General features: G+C 41.5%; 1 protein-coding gene and 1 non-coding gene across 2 annotated transcripts in view; both read right to left on the bottom strand.

The window, feature by feature from the left end:
- LOC124773687 (pre-mRNA-splicing regulator WTAP) overlaps positions 1–18,823 on the bottom strand; it is a 40,692-nt gene that overhangs the window by 8,274 nt on the left and 13,595 nt on the right. Inside the window, 4 exon segments of the mRNA XM_047249423.1 lie at positions 4,167–4,311; positions 4,313–4,322; positions 6,392–6,570; positions 16,600–16,724. Coding sequence (XP_047105379.1) covers positions 4,167–4,311; positions 4,313–4,322; positions 6,392–6,570; positions 16,600–16,724 — 459 coding nt within the window.
- Trnas-cga lies at positions 2,034–2,107 on the bottom strand. The gene has a single exon. It is a non-coding gene; the product is annotated as a tRNA-Ser (tRNA).

Genomic DNA, 18,823 nt, shown 5'->3' on the forward strand with positions numbered 1-18,823 from the left:
CTCCGTGTGCCACAAAGTGTGACCTCAAGATTATGCCAACAATTCCAGCAGACAGGAAACGTGTCCTGGCGTTACAGTACAGGACGTCCACAGTGTACAACACCACAAGAAGAGCGATATCTCACCATCAGTGCCCTCAGACGGCCACGGAGTACTGCAGGTAGCCTTGCTTGGGACCTTACACCAGCCACTGGAACAGTTGTCTCCAGACACACAGTAAAATGAACGAGTCCAGGTATAGTATGAACAGTGATTCTTGCCGGGTTTTCATCTGACATGATCCAGGAACCAGATACCAATACCGTAACGTCCTTGAAAGGGACCTATATGGAGGTCGTGGTTTGATGGTGTGTGTGTGTGTGTGTGTGTGTGTGTGTGTGTGTGTGTGGGGGGGGGGGGGGGTTATGATTAGTGCACATACACCCCTGCATGTCTTTGACAGAGTAACTGTAACAGGTCAGGTGTATCGGGACGTCATTTTGCACTAGTATGTCCGCCTTTCCAGGGGTGCAGTGCGTCCCACCTTCCTCCTGATGGATGATAATGCACGGCCCCACCGAGCTGTCAACGTGGAGGAGTACCTTGAAACAGAAGATATCAGGTGAATGGAGTGGTCTGCCTGTTCTCTAGACCTAGACCCCATGGAGCACGTCTGGGATGCTCTCGGTCAACGTATCGCTGCATGTCTTCAAACCCCTACAACACTTCAGGAGCTCTGACAGGCACTGGTGCAAGAATGGGAGGCTATACCCCAGCAGCTGCTCGACCACCTGATCCAGAGTATGCCAACCCGTTGTGCGGCCTGTGTACGTATGAATGGTGATCATATCCCATACTGATGTCGGGGTACATGCACAGGAAACAGTGGCGTTTTGTAGCACATGTTTCGGGACGGTTTTCTCAACTTATCACCAATACTGTGACTTTACAGATCTGTGTTGTGTGTGTTCCCCTATGTGCCTATGCTATTACCACCAGTTTGTGTAGTGGCACGTTGTGTGGCACCACATTTTGTAATTATCCTTAATTTATGAGCATGAGTGTAGATATCTCATGGTGAAGGTAAAGGTATCAGTTGCTGCTCCTCCAACAAAAATTTCTCTCTCTCTCTCTCTATCTGTCTACAGAGGAGAGAGAGAGAGAGAGAGAGAGAGAGAGAGAGAGAGAGAGAGAGAACTTTGCTGGAGGAGCAGCGACTGATACCTTTACCGCTACACATTTAAAGATGCATAGGAATATTATTATTTTTCAGTTTCAGGTAATGATAACAATATACCTGCTCTTCTAAACAATATACATACATTACGTTATTTTATCTCTCATTAAGACAAATGAGAAAAATCTAAGGCTTGATCATAAACTATGATCTGATACAGAGCACATGGTGTTTGTTGTCAACATATGCTGCCACAATCACTTTCACAATTACAGACACATTCTTCTTGTGTATTCATTTTGATCTTATGGTTTTGTCAGTAAACCATTAACACTTGGAAATGGAAGATCAAGATCACATCAGCAACGACTTTATTAGGTATGGAACAGCAGCTTGGTTTAAAGAGAAATGGAAAAGGAATCTATGTGGTCTTGCAAATTAACCATACCAGCACGTGCCTGCTAAATTTAAGAAAACAATGGAAAACCTAAATCTGGATAGATGCACGGAATTTGTAAGCCAGTCTAGCATCCTATAAAAAATAAGACATCTTAATCAGTACATAGTGTATTGCAACAATAAACATTTTTTTATTCTACATCAAGAGGAGCTTACCCACAGATAATGTAGAAGAGAGGTTTTAACTAGCTATGAGGGTGCATATGGAGGGAAAGATGTATTTCCAAGGATGTGTGTTTGCTGCTAGTAAATACTTAGGGGAAGTGTGCTGTTCTCAGTTATACCGGGTGATCAAAAAGTCAGTATAAATTCGAAAATTGAATAAATCATGGAATAATGTAGATAGAGAGGTACAAATTGAACACACATGCTTGGAATGACATGGGGCTTTGAAACTTCCTGGCAGATTAAAACTGTGTGCCCCGACCGAGACTCGAACTCGGGACCTTTGCCTTTCGCGGGCAAGTGCTCTACCAACTGAGCTACCGAAGCACGACTCACGCCCGGTACTCACAGCTTTACTTCTGCCAGTACCTCGTCTCCTACCTTCCAAACTTTACAGAAGCTCTCCTGCGAACCTTGCAGAACTAGCACTGCTGAAAGAAAGGATATTGCGAGGTGACATGGCTTAGCCACAGCCTGGGGTATGTTTCCAGAATGAGATTTTCACTCTGCAGCGGAGTGTGCGCTGATATGAAACTTCCTGGTAGATTAAAACTGTGTGCCCGACTGAGACTCGAACTCGGGACCTTTGCCTTTCGCGGGCAAGTGCTCTACCAACTGAGCTACCAAAGCACGACTCACGCCCGGTACTCACAGCTTTACTTCTGCCATTACCTCGTCTCCTACCTTCCAAACTTTACAGAAGCTCTCCTGCGAACCTTGCAGAGCGCACTCCGCTGCAGAGTGAGAAATCTCATTCTGGAAACATACCCCAGGCTGTGGCTAAGCATGTCTCAGCAATATCCTTTCTTTCAGGAGTGCTAGTTCTGCAAGGTTCGCAGGAGAGCTTCTGTAAAGTTTGGAAGGTAGGAGATGAGGTACTGGCAGAAGTAAAGCTGTGAGTACCGGGCGTGAATTGTGCTTCGGTAGCTCAGTTGGTAGAGCACTTGCCCGCGAAAGGCAAAGGTCCCGAGTTCGAGTCTCGGTCGGGTACACAGTTTTGATCTGCAGGAAGTTTCATATAAGCGCACACTCTGCTGCAGAGTGAAAATCTCATTCTGAAGACATGGGGTTTTATTAGAACCAAAAAAACACAAATGTTCAAAAAAATGTCCGACAGATGGTGCTTCATCTGATCAGAATAGCAATAATTATCATAACCAAGTAAGACAAAGCAAAGATGATATTCTTTACAGGAAATGCTCAATATGTCCACCATCATTCCTCAACAATAGCTGTAGTCGAGGAATAATGTTGTGAACAGCACTGTAAAGCATGTCCAGAGTTCATGGTGAGGCGTTGGTGTTAGATGTTGTCTTTCAGCATCTCTAGAGATGTCGGTCGATCCACGATACACTTGCGACTTCAGGTAACCCCCAAAGCCAATAATTGCACGGACTGAGGTCTGGGGACCTGGGAGGCCAAGCATGATGAAAGTGGCGGCTGAGCACACGATCATCGCCAAAGGACGTGCGCAAGAGATCTTTCACGCGTCTAGCAATACTCCCCCCTCCCCCCCCCCCCCCCCCCAACACACAATAAAACCCCATGTCATTCCAAGCATGTGTTGTCAATTTTTACCTCTCTATCTACATTATTCAGTGGTTTATTAAGTTTTCAAAATTTATATATCACCCGGTGTATTTGAATCCAAAATGTACTGAAATTCATATGCTCAACATTCTTTCTGAATGTTAAAAGAAACCTAAAAAACAAACATCCACTAATTCTCAGCACAATTCTAGTTATGTAAAAAACTTCAACATATCGACTCATTTCTCCAGAAATAGTAAGTCTTGCAAGGTATGCAGGAGAACTTCTCACAAGTTTGAAAGTTAGGAGAGATACTAGTGGAAGTAAAGCTGTGAAGGTGGGTTTGAGTTGCACTTTGACAGCTCTGCTGGAGGGTATTTGCCCATGAAAGGCAGAGATGCCACATTCAAGTCCTGGACCAGCACACAGTTTCAATCTGTCAGGAAGTTGCAACATGTTGATGTCTGAGATACAGAAAGAAAGGCAGGTTTTTGTCGACCCTTGGTTTTAAATTTTTGACACTGAAAGGGGTGCTTCAAAACCAGAAACAGTTTTCCTCTCTGTGTGTGTGTGTGTGTGTGTGGTATTGTGGAATAGGCGTATTTTGTGTTTTAAACTTCTTTGTTCACAAGAAGTATATAGGTGTCGAACAACACTTTAACAGGGTGTAATACTGTGAATTTTCATATCAAATGTAAGTAATGTCTAAATGAGTGGCTTTTCTTTATTGAAAGAACTTATACTAATTACACATACCACCACCAACACCAACACCACCACCACCACCACCAACTATATTAATGTTATAAGAAACATTCTGATGACAATTTCATTTCAGGAAATTAAAAATACTTACCAGACTGGGATTTTTTCACTTCTTCACTAAAGCTTTTTTGCAGTGCTAAATCTCCCTCAAGTTTTGCAAGTCTGCCACTAGAAATCATACGTCCCCAGTTCTTCATTCTCTTGATAAGAAGCCTGCATTTGGCCATTAGCCTTTTTACCAGTATTGCTAGAACCAATAATATAAATAATTAATTTAAAAAAAATCTGGTTTAAAAGTATGGTATACATTGTTATAGACTAAATTTTAAAACTTTCCCTTATGCACTCTGGTCATTAGTACATGTTCGATCACACACACAGATAGTTCACAAACAAGATATGAGATATAGGTATTTAAACAATGTCATATATGAGTCCAAGACAGTTGTAATATGCTTCAAAGGAAAGCGGATGGATTTGCTGGATTGGACAGTCCAAAATGGTGACTTGAACCCCATCAAATAGCTTTAAAAACAAATTAGAGCACAAACGGGTTGTCACATCAATTTCACTGAGAATCTAGGAACTATTTACATAGTTTCAGGGTGAATGGAAATAAATTCCTCCACAACTTCCCTTGAAATTCGAACCATCTAACACCAGCAAAATAAGAACCTGCCTGGAATACACAGGACACAGTGAAATGAATGAATGTAAACTGTTCTGCAGACTGTGTATGCTGTGATCTATTCATTATCGTAAGTATCTCCTATTGTCAATAATTCTATGGGGACTCATGTAGTGAATTAAATACATTTTATGACTACAGTAATCTACATGGAAGTGCCAAAAAACTGGTACAGGTAAGAACTTTCAAATACAGAGAGATTTGAACAGGCAGAATACGGTGACGTAGTTGGTAACACAAGTGTCCTGGCACAGTTGTTAGACCGGTTACTGCTTCTACAATGGCAAGTTATCAAGATTTAAGTGAGTCTGAACTTGGTGTTATAGTTGGCACATGAGCTATGGGAGACAGCATCTCCGAGGTAGTCATGAAGGGGGATTTTACCATATACCCATTTCACAAGTGCATCGTGAATATCGGGAATCTGGCGAAACATCAAATCTCCGACATCACAGCAGCTGGAAAAGAGCTGCAAGAATGGGACCAATGACAACTAAAGAGAATTGTTTAACATTACAGAAGTGCAACCCTTCCACAAATTGCAATGCTGAAACACCAACAAGTGTCAGCATACAAACCATTCAATGAAACATCACCGATATGGGCTTTTGGAGCCGAAGGCCATTCAGTACCCCTGATGACTGCACAACACAAAGCTTTACGTTTCATCGGGGCCTGTCAACACTAACATTGGACTGTTGACAACTGAAAACATGTTGCCTGGTCAGGCGAGTCTCATTTCAAATTGTATCGAGCGGTATGGACGTGTATGGGTATGGAGACAACCTCATGAATCCAGGGAACCTTGTCAGCTCTGGGTACTGTTCAAGCTGGGGCAGGGGCTCTCTAATTATCTGGGGCATGTGCAGTTGGAGTGATATGGCACCTCTGATATGTCTAGATATGACTGACAGGTGACACACATGTAAGCATCCTATATGATCATATGCATCCATTCATGTCAATTGTGCATTTTGATGGACTAGGGAAATTTCAGAGCAGGACAATGCGACACCCCACACATCCAGCATTGCTACAGAGTGGCTCCTGGCACACTCTTCTGAGTTTAAACATTTCCACTAGGCACGAAACTCCGCAGACATGAACATTATTGAGCACATCTGGGAGCCTTGCAATGTGCTGTTCAGAAGAGATCTCCACCCCTCGTAATCTTACGGATTGATGGACAGCCCTGCAGGACTCATGGTATCAATTCCCTCTAGTACTACTTCAGACATTAGTCTAGTACATGCCACGTCATGCACTTCTGCGTGCTCACAGGGGTCCTACACAATATTAGGCAGGTGTACCAGTTTCTTTGGCTCTTTAGTGTAAATTTCATGTGGGATGATTATGGAGCAAGAAGTCAATGTATTTTAAATTATTTGAGCTCAGTGATTTTCTGTCATTTACTTATCAAGCTGAGAGACGTTTATAAATATTGATGGCAACTATCTTTAACATTCTGAAAAAATGTCAACAATTTCATTTTGTTCAAGATATTGGATATTTTATTAATATTTATTTGTATTAGAAAATGTAAATATATTGAACGTATCTGGAAAGTAATACACTATAAAGGTCTAATAAAGAGCTTTTGTATAGAGTATGTCTGTAGCAAACCTAACCTGTCTGGTGTGAACTTCCAAGCACTGAGCTCATTCTGTGTCTCTTCTAAGCGTGCCCTTGTGGACAGCAGTTCCTGGCGCAGCCGCTGAAGTAGCAGATTCACTGAAGGATCAAGAAGTGCAGTGCGCAGAGCCGTTGCTCCTGGAGCTTGGGCAGCTTTCAGCTCTGCAATCTGATTCTGGAAGATTATTATTATTATTATTATTATTATTATTTAAACTGATGGTATAATTATCATGCACTTGTAAAAATGAGAATGCTCATTGATTTTTATAGTTTTTTCTTGCTAAGCATGAATACACTACACAATTTCTGAGACATACTCGAAGTTTTTACTAATTAAAAAGCAAAGCAGACAGGTCTTCAAGAACCTTACAGCTGCTTATGCGATTTTCTCGAATATATTGTTTTAAGCAAAATCAAGTGGACTGGCATGTACTTATTATAGATGATACTTCAATATCATTAAAAAATATTTAGACATTTTAAATCAGCTGTCTGAAATAAAAAAAGGTATATACTGTTATATCATCAGAATGGAACCTCAGTTCCATTCCTTCGTGGCAATAAGATTAGTTACAATTTCTCTAAGTTTTGTCAAAACCCTAAAGAAATCAATTATTTCACAAGTTATGATTACAACCATAAATCGAATAAAAATTTGTGACTTTGTTTACAATCTCTACAGCTTAAATTTATGGTTTACTTCAGTATGAGGAATTCTACAGGTTCTTTACATATATAAGTATCAACTAATGAGCCATTTGTGTGCACATCCACTCCAGTTACATAGTTGGCAGAAATTTACACAATGTCAAATGTTGACAACTTTACTTATTCTGCTATACTCGATTAATTAGGTCTCATGGTGTAGCAACAGGATGCACTCCTGGCTGCAAATTCAATCGTAAAATCACAGTGTTACATGTGAGTACGGCAATATGGCCAATTGCATGGCATCAGAATAGAGGAGGGTAGTTGTCTTGATGCACAGCCTGAGTGGCACGGAAATTAAGATCAGGGAGATAGCCCTGGACAGAATCGAGCAACAATATGAACTATGGTGCAGTATGCAACAATATGGACTTGGATACAGTAACTGAAGACCAAAAAGTTATGAACAGCGGGCAGAACAAACACGATACACATTAGAATATAAGGACAATCAAGAGAAAACTGAATTTCGGCCACAGGGAAGATAATACGAGTAGAAGGACCCTGTAGATATAGTCAACATAGGAATTGGGAGAATGTATCTTAAGATATGATTGATTCAGTACCATGGGAAACTGATGGAGTATTAACTTCTGGTTGAACCTGAGCAGAAGTCTACACAAAAGAGTCCGTGATCCTTACTAAGACAAATGGGATTCTAACTAGTGTAGCAGGACGAAACTGCCTATCTCAGCATCATTTTTTGGGAGTTTGTTACCAAACTACCAGGTATTGTGGAACAGTGGACCCTGAGAGAAACTTTGCTGGAGGAGCAGCGACTGATACCTTTACCTTTACCGCTACACATTTAAAGATGCATAGGAATATTATTATTTTTCAGTTTCAGGTAATGATAACAATATACCTGCTCTTCTAAACAATATACATACATTACGTTATTTTATCTCTCATTAAGACAAATGAGAAAAATCTAAGGGGGGGGGGGGGGGGGCTGAGCGGGGAGTAAGACAAAGTCTGACTTTATCCAAGGACAAATAAATGGTTTGAGGTTAGGTGATTGCAATCTTGTGATCAAATTATTGAAACCCACTACTGGACATGGGCTGCAACATAAGCAGGTAAATTACAGGTGATATGGACCCCATCACAGATGTGCGCCATTTCAGAATAAAGTACCACTATGGATTCATACGGTAATTGGGACAAAATTGGTAGTGACACCATCTGGATGCCCAATACAGAGATGACTTAAAGAAATTACTGAGATAGTATTTTGAGGTCTTTGAGAAGAGACCAGGTTTCTGCAATAATTTTTTGTGGCTAAAATCATGTTGTACGTATGTTTGTGTATGTATTCATACCGCTTTTATTTAGTTACGTAAGACTGTGTTTCTAAGTGGTTTTTTTCCATATTCACTATTGTGATATTTATTTCTGTGTAAGTTTCACCTCACACATTACATTAGTTTTTAACACTGAATATTACAGAAATTGTACTAGTGCCTGCAGCCACAGAAGTTGTTACCTGAATGTTAACACATTACCTCTCATCTTGTCCCTATTTCTAGATAGTGTTTCCCACATATTCCTTTCCTATACAATTTTGCTGTGAATGTCCTCATTCTTAACTTCATTTTCAGCATTGGCCTAGAGGACCACATGTCAAACACTTAAGTCTCTTCTTTTACAGTTTTCCCACAGTCCTTGTTTCACTTCCATACAATGCTGTAATCCAGACACACATTCTCAGAGATTTCTTTCTCAAATTAAGGACTATGTTTGATATTAGTAGACATGCTCTGATGAAAAAGCTTCCTCTGGCTGTGCTAGTCTAGTCCTTATGTCCTTGCTTCATCTGTAATTCATTAATCTGCTTCCAAAGCAGAAGAATTCCTCCAATTCATGTTATCTCCAATTTGTAGGTTAAGTTTATTGCTACTCTTATTTTCTTCATTGCTTCTACAAAATACATGTTGAGGAACAGGGGAGAAGGACTGCATCCTTGCTTTACGATCTTTAATCTCTATTGGTGCCCTGTTCCTATTGTTGGTTGGTTGGGGGTATAAAGGGACCAAACTACTGGGCCATCAGTCCCTTTTTCCTGATGTAAGCAAGGCTCAAGGTACAAAAATACCCAAAGTACATTTGAGAAAATTTGAGAAAATAAAAGGGGGAAAAGGAATGGGGAACCACACCTAAAAAGAAAATGAATGGAACGAACAAAAAACGGGGAAAACATACACCACAAGGAAAAGTAGAAGAAGGTATTAAAAACATAGATCAGATAGTCTGGGCTGGCTGATCACAATAATAGAGGATGAGACAGCCACTCTGAATCACATTAAAATGCCCACCCCAAAAAGACAAGGCGAGATGAACATATGATGGGAAAAAAGAGACTACCAAGACAAACAAATGCAAACGAAGTGTGACAGAGTTAAAATGGAGGAAGGGTGGCAGCTTCTGAGAGAAGGCTAAATGCCCACCCTTCAATGGTACGATAAATACCCCCTCATGAATAAAACGTAAAACTAAAGCTGCTGTTGAGGAATTGTTGCCCAACACCCAAGGTAGGGTGCTGGAAAGGTTAAAAGTCTGCCGCATAGCGGCTAAAAGTGGGCAGTCCAGCAAGATGTGGGCGACAGTCATATGTGAGCCACAGTGGCAACGAGGTGGGTCCTCACGATGGAGGAGGTACCAATGTATTAGGCACTTATGGCCAATGCAGAGCCGGCAGAGAACCACATAGTCCCTGCGAGAGGCCTGCGTGGAGGGCTTCCATACATTCGTTGTCCCCTTAATGGCACACAATTTGTTGTGTGTACTAAGATTATACCATTCCGTCTCCCAAAGCTGAAAAAACTTGCGGCGTAATAATGATTGCAGGTCAGTTACGGGGATGACGACCTCCAGAAATGGTTTCCGTGTAGCCTGTTTGGCCAGCCTGTCGGCAAGTTCATTTCCTGTTATTCCGACGTGGCCTGGGGTCCACAAAAACACCACGGAACAACTGGACTGTTCCAGGGCATAGGTGAACTCCTGGATGGTTGCTACCAAAGGATGGTGGGGGTAGCACTAGTCGATAGCTTGTAGACTGCTCAAGGGGTCAGTACAGAGAAGAAACAGCTCGCCAGGGCATGAGCGGATGCGCTCAACAGCACGAGAAACGGCCACCAGCTCTACAGTGAAACAACTGCAGCTATCTGGCAAGAAGTGCTGTTCAATATGTTTCTATGAACATACGCGAAGCCAATGTGACCATCAGCCATCAAGCCATCGGTGTAAACCACTTCATGGTCCAGGCACATGTCAAGAATTGAGAGGAAGTGACAGAGGAGAGCTGCTGAGGTTAACTGAGTCCTTAGAAACATTTGGAAGGTCTAGGCAAAGCTTCGGGCTTGGTGTACATCATGGAGGTGTACATGAATGGACCTCGAGTATAGGTGGGAAAACCAAGGACTCCATTTCAGACACAAAAGATCGGACACCAACCACAATCATTAGCCCTCACCTGGGCCTCCAATGCAGGAGATGAACTGTCATGGGTGAGAAAAGGAGACAGTGAAACGGATGCTTAGGAGAACTACAAATGTGTGCAACGTAACTGGCGGGCAGTTGTGCACACCTAACCTTCAATGGAGGGACTCTGGCCTCCACCACAACGCTGGTCACCGGACTCGTCCTAAAGGCTCCCGTTGCCAGTGGTGCACTGGGTCAAGTAAATGCAAAGCTGAGGGCACTGCCGACCCATAAACCAGACTCCCATAGGCAAGGCAGGATTGAACAAGGGCTCTGTAGAGCTGCAGCAGCATAGAGCGATCTGCAACCCAGTTGGTGTTGCTCAGGCAGTGCAGGGGATTGAGGTGCTGATGAAGATGAGGAAGCCATGTCAATCGGGCGTCGAAAACCAATCCTAAGGATCAATGTCTCCACTACAGTGAGTGGTTCCTCATTAAGGTAAAGTTCTGGTTCCAGATGAACGGTATGATGCCAACAGAAGTGCATGATACATGACTTTGGGGCTGAAAACTGGAAGCCATGGGCTAGAGCCCAAGACTGCACTTTGTGGATGGCTCCCCAGAGGCGCCGCTCAACAACATTCAGTACTGGTGGACAGTACGGAATGCAGAAGTCACCTGCATACAGGGAAGGTAAGACAGAATGCCCGACAGCTGCTGTTAGACCGTTAATGGCCACAAAAAATAGAGATACACTCAATACAGAGCCCAGTGGGATGCCATTCTCCAGCATATGGAGGGAACTATGGGAGGCACCAACATGGACACGGAAAGTACAGAGCGATAGGAAATTTTGGGTAAAAATCTGAACTGAAGCCCGGAGACCCCACTCATAAAATGTGGCAAGGATATGTCACCAGGTTGCGTCATCAGCTTTTCGTAAATCAAAAAAGACCGCAACCAGGCGTTGGCATATGGAAAAGGCTGTTTGGATGGCAGACTCGAGGGAAACTAGATAATCAGTGGTAGAGCGACCCTGGCAGAAACCGCCCTGGCATAGAGCCAGCAGGCCACATGACTCCAAGACCCAACATAACCGCCGACTTACTGTATGTCCTAACAGCTTACAAAGAAGGCTGATGGGTCGATAGCTATCCATATCAAGCGGGTATTTGCCAGTTTTGAGCACTGGAATGATGGTGCTCTCTCGTCAATGCGATGGAAAAATGCCATCACACCAGATCTGGTTGAAGATGACGAGGAGATGTCACTTTTAGTCGGAAGAGAGATGTTTGAGTATCTGACTGTGGATCCGATCTGGCCCAGGAGCTGTGTCGGGGCAATGTACAAGGACACTGAGGAGCTCCCACTCTGTAAATGGAGCATTATACGGTTCACTGTGACATTCAATGAACAAGAGGGCTCTCATTTCCATCCACCTTTTGAGGGTGCGAAATGCTGGGGGATAATTCTCCGACGAGGAGGCTCGAGCATAGTGCTCAGCAAAGTGCTCAGCAACTGCATGTGCATCAGTAGATAACACACCATTGATGTTAATGCCAGTGACACCTGTCGGGATCTGGTACCCACAAACATGTATGATCTCCGTCCAGACATGGGAAGGTGACGTATGGCACCCAATGGTCGAGACGTACCTCTCCCAACATTCCTATTTCTGTCTTTTTATAAGCTGACGAACGCGGGCACGGAGCTGTTTAAAAGCTATTAGGTGCTCCAGGAAGAGTGATGCTTATGTGCTTATACCGCTTATGACGCTCTTTAATGGCCTCAGCGATTTCCAGCGACCAACCAAGGTACTCACTTTCATCGCGGGTACCCTAAACAACAAGGGATCCTGTTTTCCGCCGCAGAAACGATCGTTCTAGTGACCCACTCAACTACCACATTGATGGTACAGTGTGGGAGAGATTAAACAGTGACAGCAGAGGTGAAAGTTTCCCAGTGTGCCTTGCTTAAAGTTCATCTTGGTAGACGACTGGGGGAATGGCCCTTGGGGAGTGACAGGAAGATGGGAAAGTGGTCACTACCACACAAGTCATCGTGGGCAGACAGATGGGAGAAGTCCTGGGCTGTAGAGGGATAAATCAATGGCCGAGTAAGTGCCATGAGCTACAATGAAATGTGTGGGGGCCCCAGCATTTAAGAGGCAGAGGTCAAGTTGACACAGGAAAGTTTCGACATCTCTACCTCTGCCAGTAAGCAAGGTGCCACCCCACAAGGGGTTATGGGCATTAAAATCTCCCAAGGTAGGAAAGGTTTAGGGAGGTGATGAATCAGTGCAGCCAATGCGTTCAGGGAGACTGCACCATCTGGAGGAAGTTATACGTTGCAGACAGTTATTTCCTGAGTTGCCCTTACCCTGACAACCACAGCTTCAACAGGGGTTTTAAGGGGCACAGGTTCACTGCATACCGAGTTCAGGACATAGGCACAAACTCCACTTGACACTCTATTATAGTCGCTACGGTTCTCGTAATATCCCCTACAGCTGTGGAGGGCAGGGGTCCGCATTGTCAGGAATCAGGTTTCCTGGAGGGCAATGCAGAAAGCAGGTGTAAAGTTTAACAGTTGCCGTGGCTCAGCCAGGTGGTGGAAAAATCCACAGCAATTTCACTAGAGGATGATATTATCGTGAGGCTGGAAAGGCATGAAGCATGCAAGGCAGCAGGTTATGCCTCAGGGTCACCTGCTGCCACCGACTGAGTATTTGTATCCATTCCTATTGTGGACGAGGCATCAGTGAGCTCCAGGTCCTCAGGGGATGCTAAGATCTCCACCTTATCCTCAGGTGCAGAACTGGTAGGGAGTGGTAGTGTTGGGGCCACTGAAGGGTCCCTTTTCTTAGCAGACTTCTTTGTCTGCTTGCCCTCTCACTTTAGGGGATTGCTTAAGGCGTAGCGCCGTATACTGATCCTGCCTTGGAGGCCGTTAAGTGGGAGATGTGTCTCAGAGCTGGATAGTGACAGATGGTGACGCAAGACTGGACGCACACGTAGTTTATGTATCAGCCGAGATAGGACAGTATTGGATAGGGGACTGTGATTTAGTTTCAATTATGCCCACTAGAGTGCACTAAAGTAATAGAATGTTTTTCATAAACTGTTCTAGTATTTTCATAAAGTGTTGTTATGTCTTTTTGTGTATGTAAAATGTTATAAATGTGTTTTAGCAGTATGAATTATGTTTGAGTGTGGTTTAAGGTTAGTATGAAGATAGTTGTTTAACGAGTTATGTAGTGGGATTTAGTGTGGGAACATTTCGAAGTATGGATGTGGACAACGGGGACTTTTGTAGAATAGATTTGTATAGTAAGTTTATGGTAAAGGGAAAGTTAATTCAGGTATAAGTAACAATAGTAAATAACTTTATGCATAAACAAAACTTCAGCATATTAGATAATTACATTGGTAAAAAGTGCAGTCATTAGGTTTACTATTTTGTGATTGGTTGCTGATGAAAAGCACAGACTGACACGCGAGAATGTTGTTTTGCTATTGGCTGTTGAATAAACTGACCAATGGTAAAGCAATATTCTTCCTGCTCCTTTCTCTGCTGGTAGAGAAGACTTAGTGTATTCTAGAGAGGAGTCAGAGCCTAGCCATGAAACAGTTCGGACGTGTGTAGTAGTAGTTCCGATGGAAATGATAAGTTGCCGGATCTAGCAGTGTTTCATAAATCAAAAGTGTTGTAAAGTGACAGCATAATTATTCCGATGGGTTGTAGAAATTTCGGAATTTTTAAGTGAATTTTGTGACGAGAAAAACATAAATTCCGTGTGGCGTATTGATCAGGTCGTGGCTAAAAACTGTGACTGCATTAGGTACCGACAGACTTAATATTTGTCGAGCATTCTCAATCAAAAACAATCCGTATTTTGTAGCTATTACGTTTTCGGCAAATGCAACACCATAAATTTGCTAACGTGAGTGAAAGGGATTGTGAGTGACTGTGTTAAGACTAGTACAGGCTTGGCAGTGATACTTGTTCACCTAAGTTTCAGAATATATTAATTAAGGACAAAATTTCCAACCTTTCATTTCATGTGAAAACTTTCTACCGAAACATGGGTTAGTGACTAATTGCAGCCTGGTTCACGTCGAAGTACAGTAGGTTTCACTCGGCTTCCCTACTGATGATCTGCTGAGGCAACGTTCACAGGTAGGTGCAGGTTCATCATAAAGGGACAGCTGGAACCACACTGCCGCATGTGGTGCATCGGCTGGGAAACACTAAAGCCGTAGTATTTTGAATCCGCAGTTGAGAGAAAGATTTTGATGGACTGCACAGTGAATATTAGAGAAAAGAATTTAGTGAACCGGTACTAGCAGAAGCTTGAACGGAACCCGTTTTGAGTTGCTGGAGCTGCAAGAAAGAAGATGATCCGCAATGGCTGCAGTAGCGACGGGAGCGCAGCAAAGCAGCAGATGGCATCTTAGCAGTGGTGGTGAGCAGTACAACGGGGCAGCGCGGCCAGCCTACACGCGAGCGGGGGGCCAGAAACTGTTACGGCAGCCACAGGGGATCGTACTCACAGTTTCAACACACCGAGGCTGCAGCATTCGACAAAAGATAGGTCAACTTTGTTACAACTGTGTGCTGAAAGACACTTTCTTTCAGTGTGAGTGCTTCACACACCAGCATGCCTGAACAAAGAGAAGGAGTAGATGTTAAAATAAAAGGGGATGTTTTTGATGATATTTTTATGTTATTTACAGACAGTGGAATTGAGTCTGCTTCAAGTATGTCTGTTAATGTAACTAGTGGGGATAATACTAAACCCAAAAGTGACATTAAGCATGAACTCAGTAATGATCAGTTGTGTGATGATTGATAATGTGTGTGATGATAAGTGTTGGTAATGTTACTGAACCAAATGTGGATACCAAATTTGGTACAGTTCCGGTGGAACAAGATAAACAAGAAACAATGATGCCAAAAGTGGAACTTGGAAGTATGCAGGAAATGTTTGCAGCTTTAATGGGCTCTATACAAGGAAAAACTAATTTGGCTGAAAAAATTAATAGTAAACTTGAAAAACTTGACAGTGGTTTTACTGAAAAAAATTAGTAAACTTGACAATGGTTTTAATGAAAAAATTAGTCAACTTAATAGTGGGTTTAAAGAAAAACTTGAAAAGCAGACTGCTGTTTTAAAAGAAATGAGGGAAAATGAATTGAAGTCATTAGAAAATGAAGTAGATGACAAAATTTCTCGAGTTGAGAATAATTGCAAAAGATCTGTCAGCACTGTAAAAGGTGAATTAACAGAGGCTCTGAAAACAGTTGCTGTTGAAAACAAACAAAGAGTAGATGAAATTAAAGAAGGTATACAAAAAGTACAGGTTAAAATAGTGGCTGTAGAACCTGTATGTGAAACTGATCACAAAGTGTTAGCCAGTAAAATCAGTTCTGTATCTGACAAATGTATGAATGAAGTAACAACTATGCCTGAACAAATGGATGAGCCTGATAAAAATGTTCTTCAGCTAATTAACCAAGTAGAAGACATGGAAAGTAGGTTGGATAAGCATGACAGTAGACTATGCCAAGTTGAAACTAACCTCAAATAGGGAATTAACAGTAGTGGGTGTAGTTTTGTGGTAGAATCATCTGAAATTTAATATGTCACTAACAGACAGGGAAGGAAGTCAGCCATGTCCTTTTCAAAGGCACCATCCTGGCATTTGCCTGAAGCAATTTAGTGAAACCAGGGAAAACCTAAATCAGGATGACTGGACGTGGGTTTGAACCACCATTCTCGTGAATGCGAGTCCAGTCTATTATCCACTGCATCACCTTGATTGGTCCACAACTGGGATTGCAGCCAGTTGTCACTGAAAGATACTTATGACTTTGATGTACCATACTTCCTCTACATAAATTATGAAGATACATACTTCTTAAATAGGATGACTCGGCAGTTAACAAAGTTGCAAAATATAGTACTAGAACAATGTACAGAATATAATTTACCAGTAGCTGCCAGTTGTATTTAACACATAGTTTGGAAGAAACCATCAGTATAGTACAACCTGTTACTTTCAAATAACTTACAGCATATTCCTGCATTTCCTGTTCCTTGGTGGCAAGTCGCCGCACCAAAACTTTCTCCCTGTGCGAGGATTCAATATGTTGCTGTCTTATACGATCCTCCGATTCTCGCAGATTATTCAATTCAGCTGAAACCAAAAATTGGAAATTCTTTTTCAGTCATGAGAAATACATCACATTACATTATAGCTTGTCTTACAATAACTGAACATCTTTTTATTTTCTCTCTTCCTCTCCAACCACAAAACAGATTCTGACACCAACTTTACTGAGCATTATCCAAAGAATGTTTTTCTGTCTTTGTGCTTTTGCTGCTATATCTTTCCTTTTTATACGGTTAAATACACTTTGTAGTGAACAGAAAATAACAATGTGATTACTCTTTGCAATGTAAAGGCACATTCAGTACAGTCATAAATAAGCATTAAATACATATTCATAACTTGAATGCGTTTAAAGATGAAATGCATTTCATGGTTCCTACATTCCTTGTCATTTATTCATGGATTTAGCACTTGTTTCCTACTTTGTAATACCTTCCTACATCCTACACATCGTATTACCTAAATGAGGAACCCATATTTTTCAACTATTGTTCCTATAATTAACAAGAGAACCAGACTTTCTCAAATACTAGGGAATAATAGTTCATGTGGTTATGTCTCACTGTTAAATGCACTGCCAGTTTAAAAAGCGACTCTAAGGCATCTTTAAAATCTGGAAGGTAATTTCAACTTATAATTTATCTGAAACAGACATTAACAGAACATTTCTGACTTAACTGTATGATTCTGCTGGATACAAAATGTGAAACCACAAAAGTAGCTGAAGTAAAGGATTACAAAAGTAGCTTCTAGCTGAACACAATATGTTTACAAGGTATTTCAATCAGAAGGACGAAGTGCATACGTGTGAAGTACAGGTCACAAAACTCCTCAAGACACTGGCTACTAACACCAGTCTGCATGAGAATAGATAGAATGAAGACATGAAAATATTGATAAATTTACAAATAAAAACTTACAATGACATTTAAGAAACTGTTCTAATTTTTTCCTTAAAGGATTTGACTTACATATATAGTGTCATAGTAACAATTAAGATATATTATTCATATTTTTTAATATAGAGCTAGGTTCTTTTGCAAATAAATAATTTAGGAATGACATATAGAACCACTAACATAATGGCAGGAAAGCTAGGCATAAACTTTAAAACTTTTTTTGCTTTATATCACCAAGCACAGATAAAGGAACTAATACAACACGAACATTTTTAATCAGATAGTCAACGCTGTTTCCTGCCCTACATGAACTTGGGATAAATATGTTGAAATTACAATAAAAATAGTTTTTATAGCCTTTACAAAAAAAAAAAAAGGTTTCTCCTATGACACTCAAAATGTTCTGCAGCTCCACTGAAATGCTCAATAACCTATTGCACTACTTGAATAGCCAATCCTTACATTAGAATTGCAACTTACTTCATTTATGTGTATGGTAATGTTTCACTTCCCAGCCACACAACTGCCTTCGTGGAACTGCATGCACCATGTGTGCACCAATACACATAAATGTACTATAAGACTGAAGTATGACGGCTTCCAGCTCACAGAGGATGAAATTTTCTAAGCAGGCACAGCAATCTCGAAGCCTTCATGATGTTTCAGCTTTGCACATGCACCCATATCTTGCACTGTACACCATCTATGTAGGTATCACTTAAATGCCACTTGAAAACCATATTCAATGCACTTTCACCTCTGCATTTTACCCCCAACAGTAGAACAAACAAGCACCACACTTTTGTCACAACACAAACCAATGCAGCATAACAGCAAGAGACAATGTGTTCTTCCATTTCTTGTATTTCATACACATAAAAGTTTTGCAAAACACAATAGATCAATGTAATGTAAAATTTAAAAGTATATACATATTAAACAAATTTTCAGATATATTAAATGAGTAAATATGCTTCAGCCTTTTCCTTTCTTCACTACTTATTGTATTAAATGTTCTTTGACATGCAATGAACATGTCAAAAATGGAAGGATTGTGAATAATTTTGCAAATAATACACTGAAATCCATTTCCATGTTCCTTTCAGCACAAAATGCAATTGTCACTCTATATATCTTGATTATAACGATCATACATTTAACAAAAGGTGGAAAGTAAGGGGAATACTTGGCTCAAATGGCTCTGAGCACTATGGGACTCAACAT

This window comes from Schistocerca piceifrons, chromosome 2, assembly GCF_021461385.2.
Source record: "Schistocerca piceifrons isolate TAMUIC-IGC-003096 chromosome 2, iqSchPice1.1, whole genome shotgun sequence".
NCBI lineage: Eukaryota > Metazoa > Arthropoda > Insecta > Orthoptera > Acrididae > Schistocerca > Schistocerca piceifrons.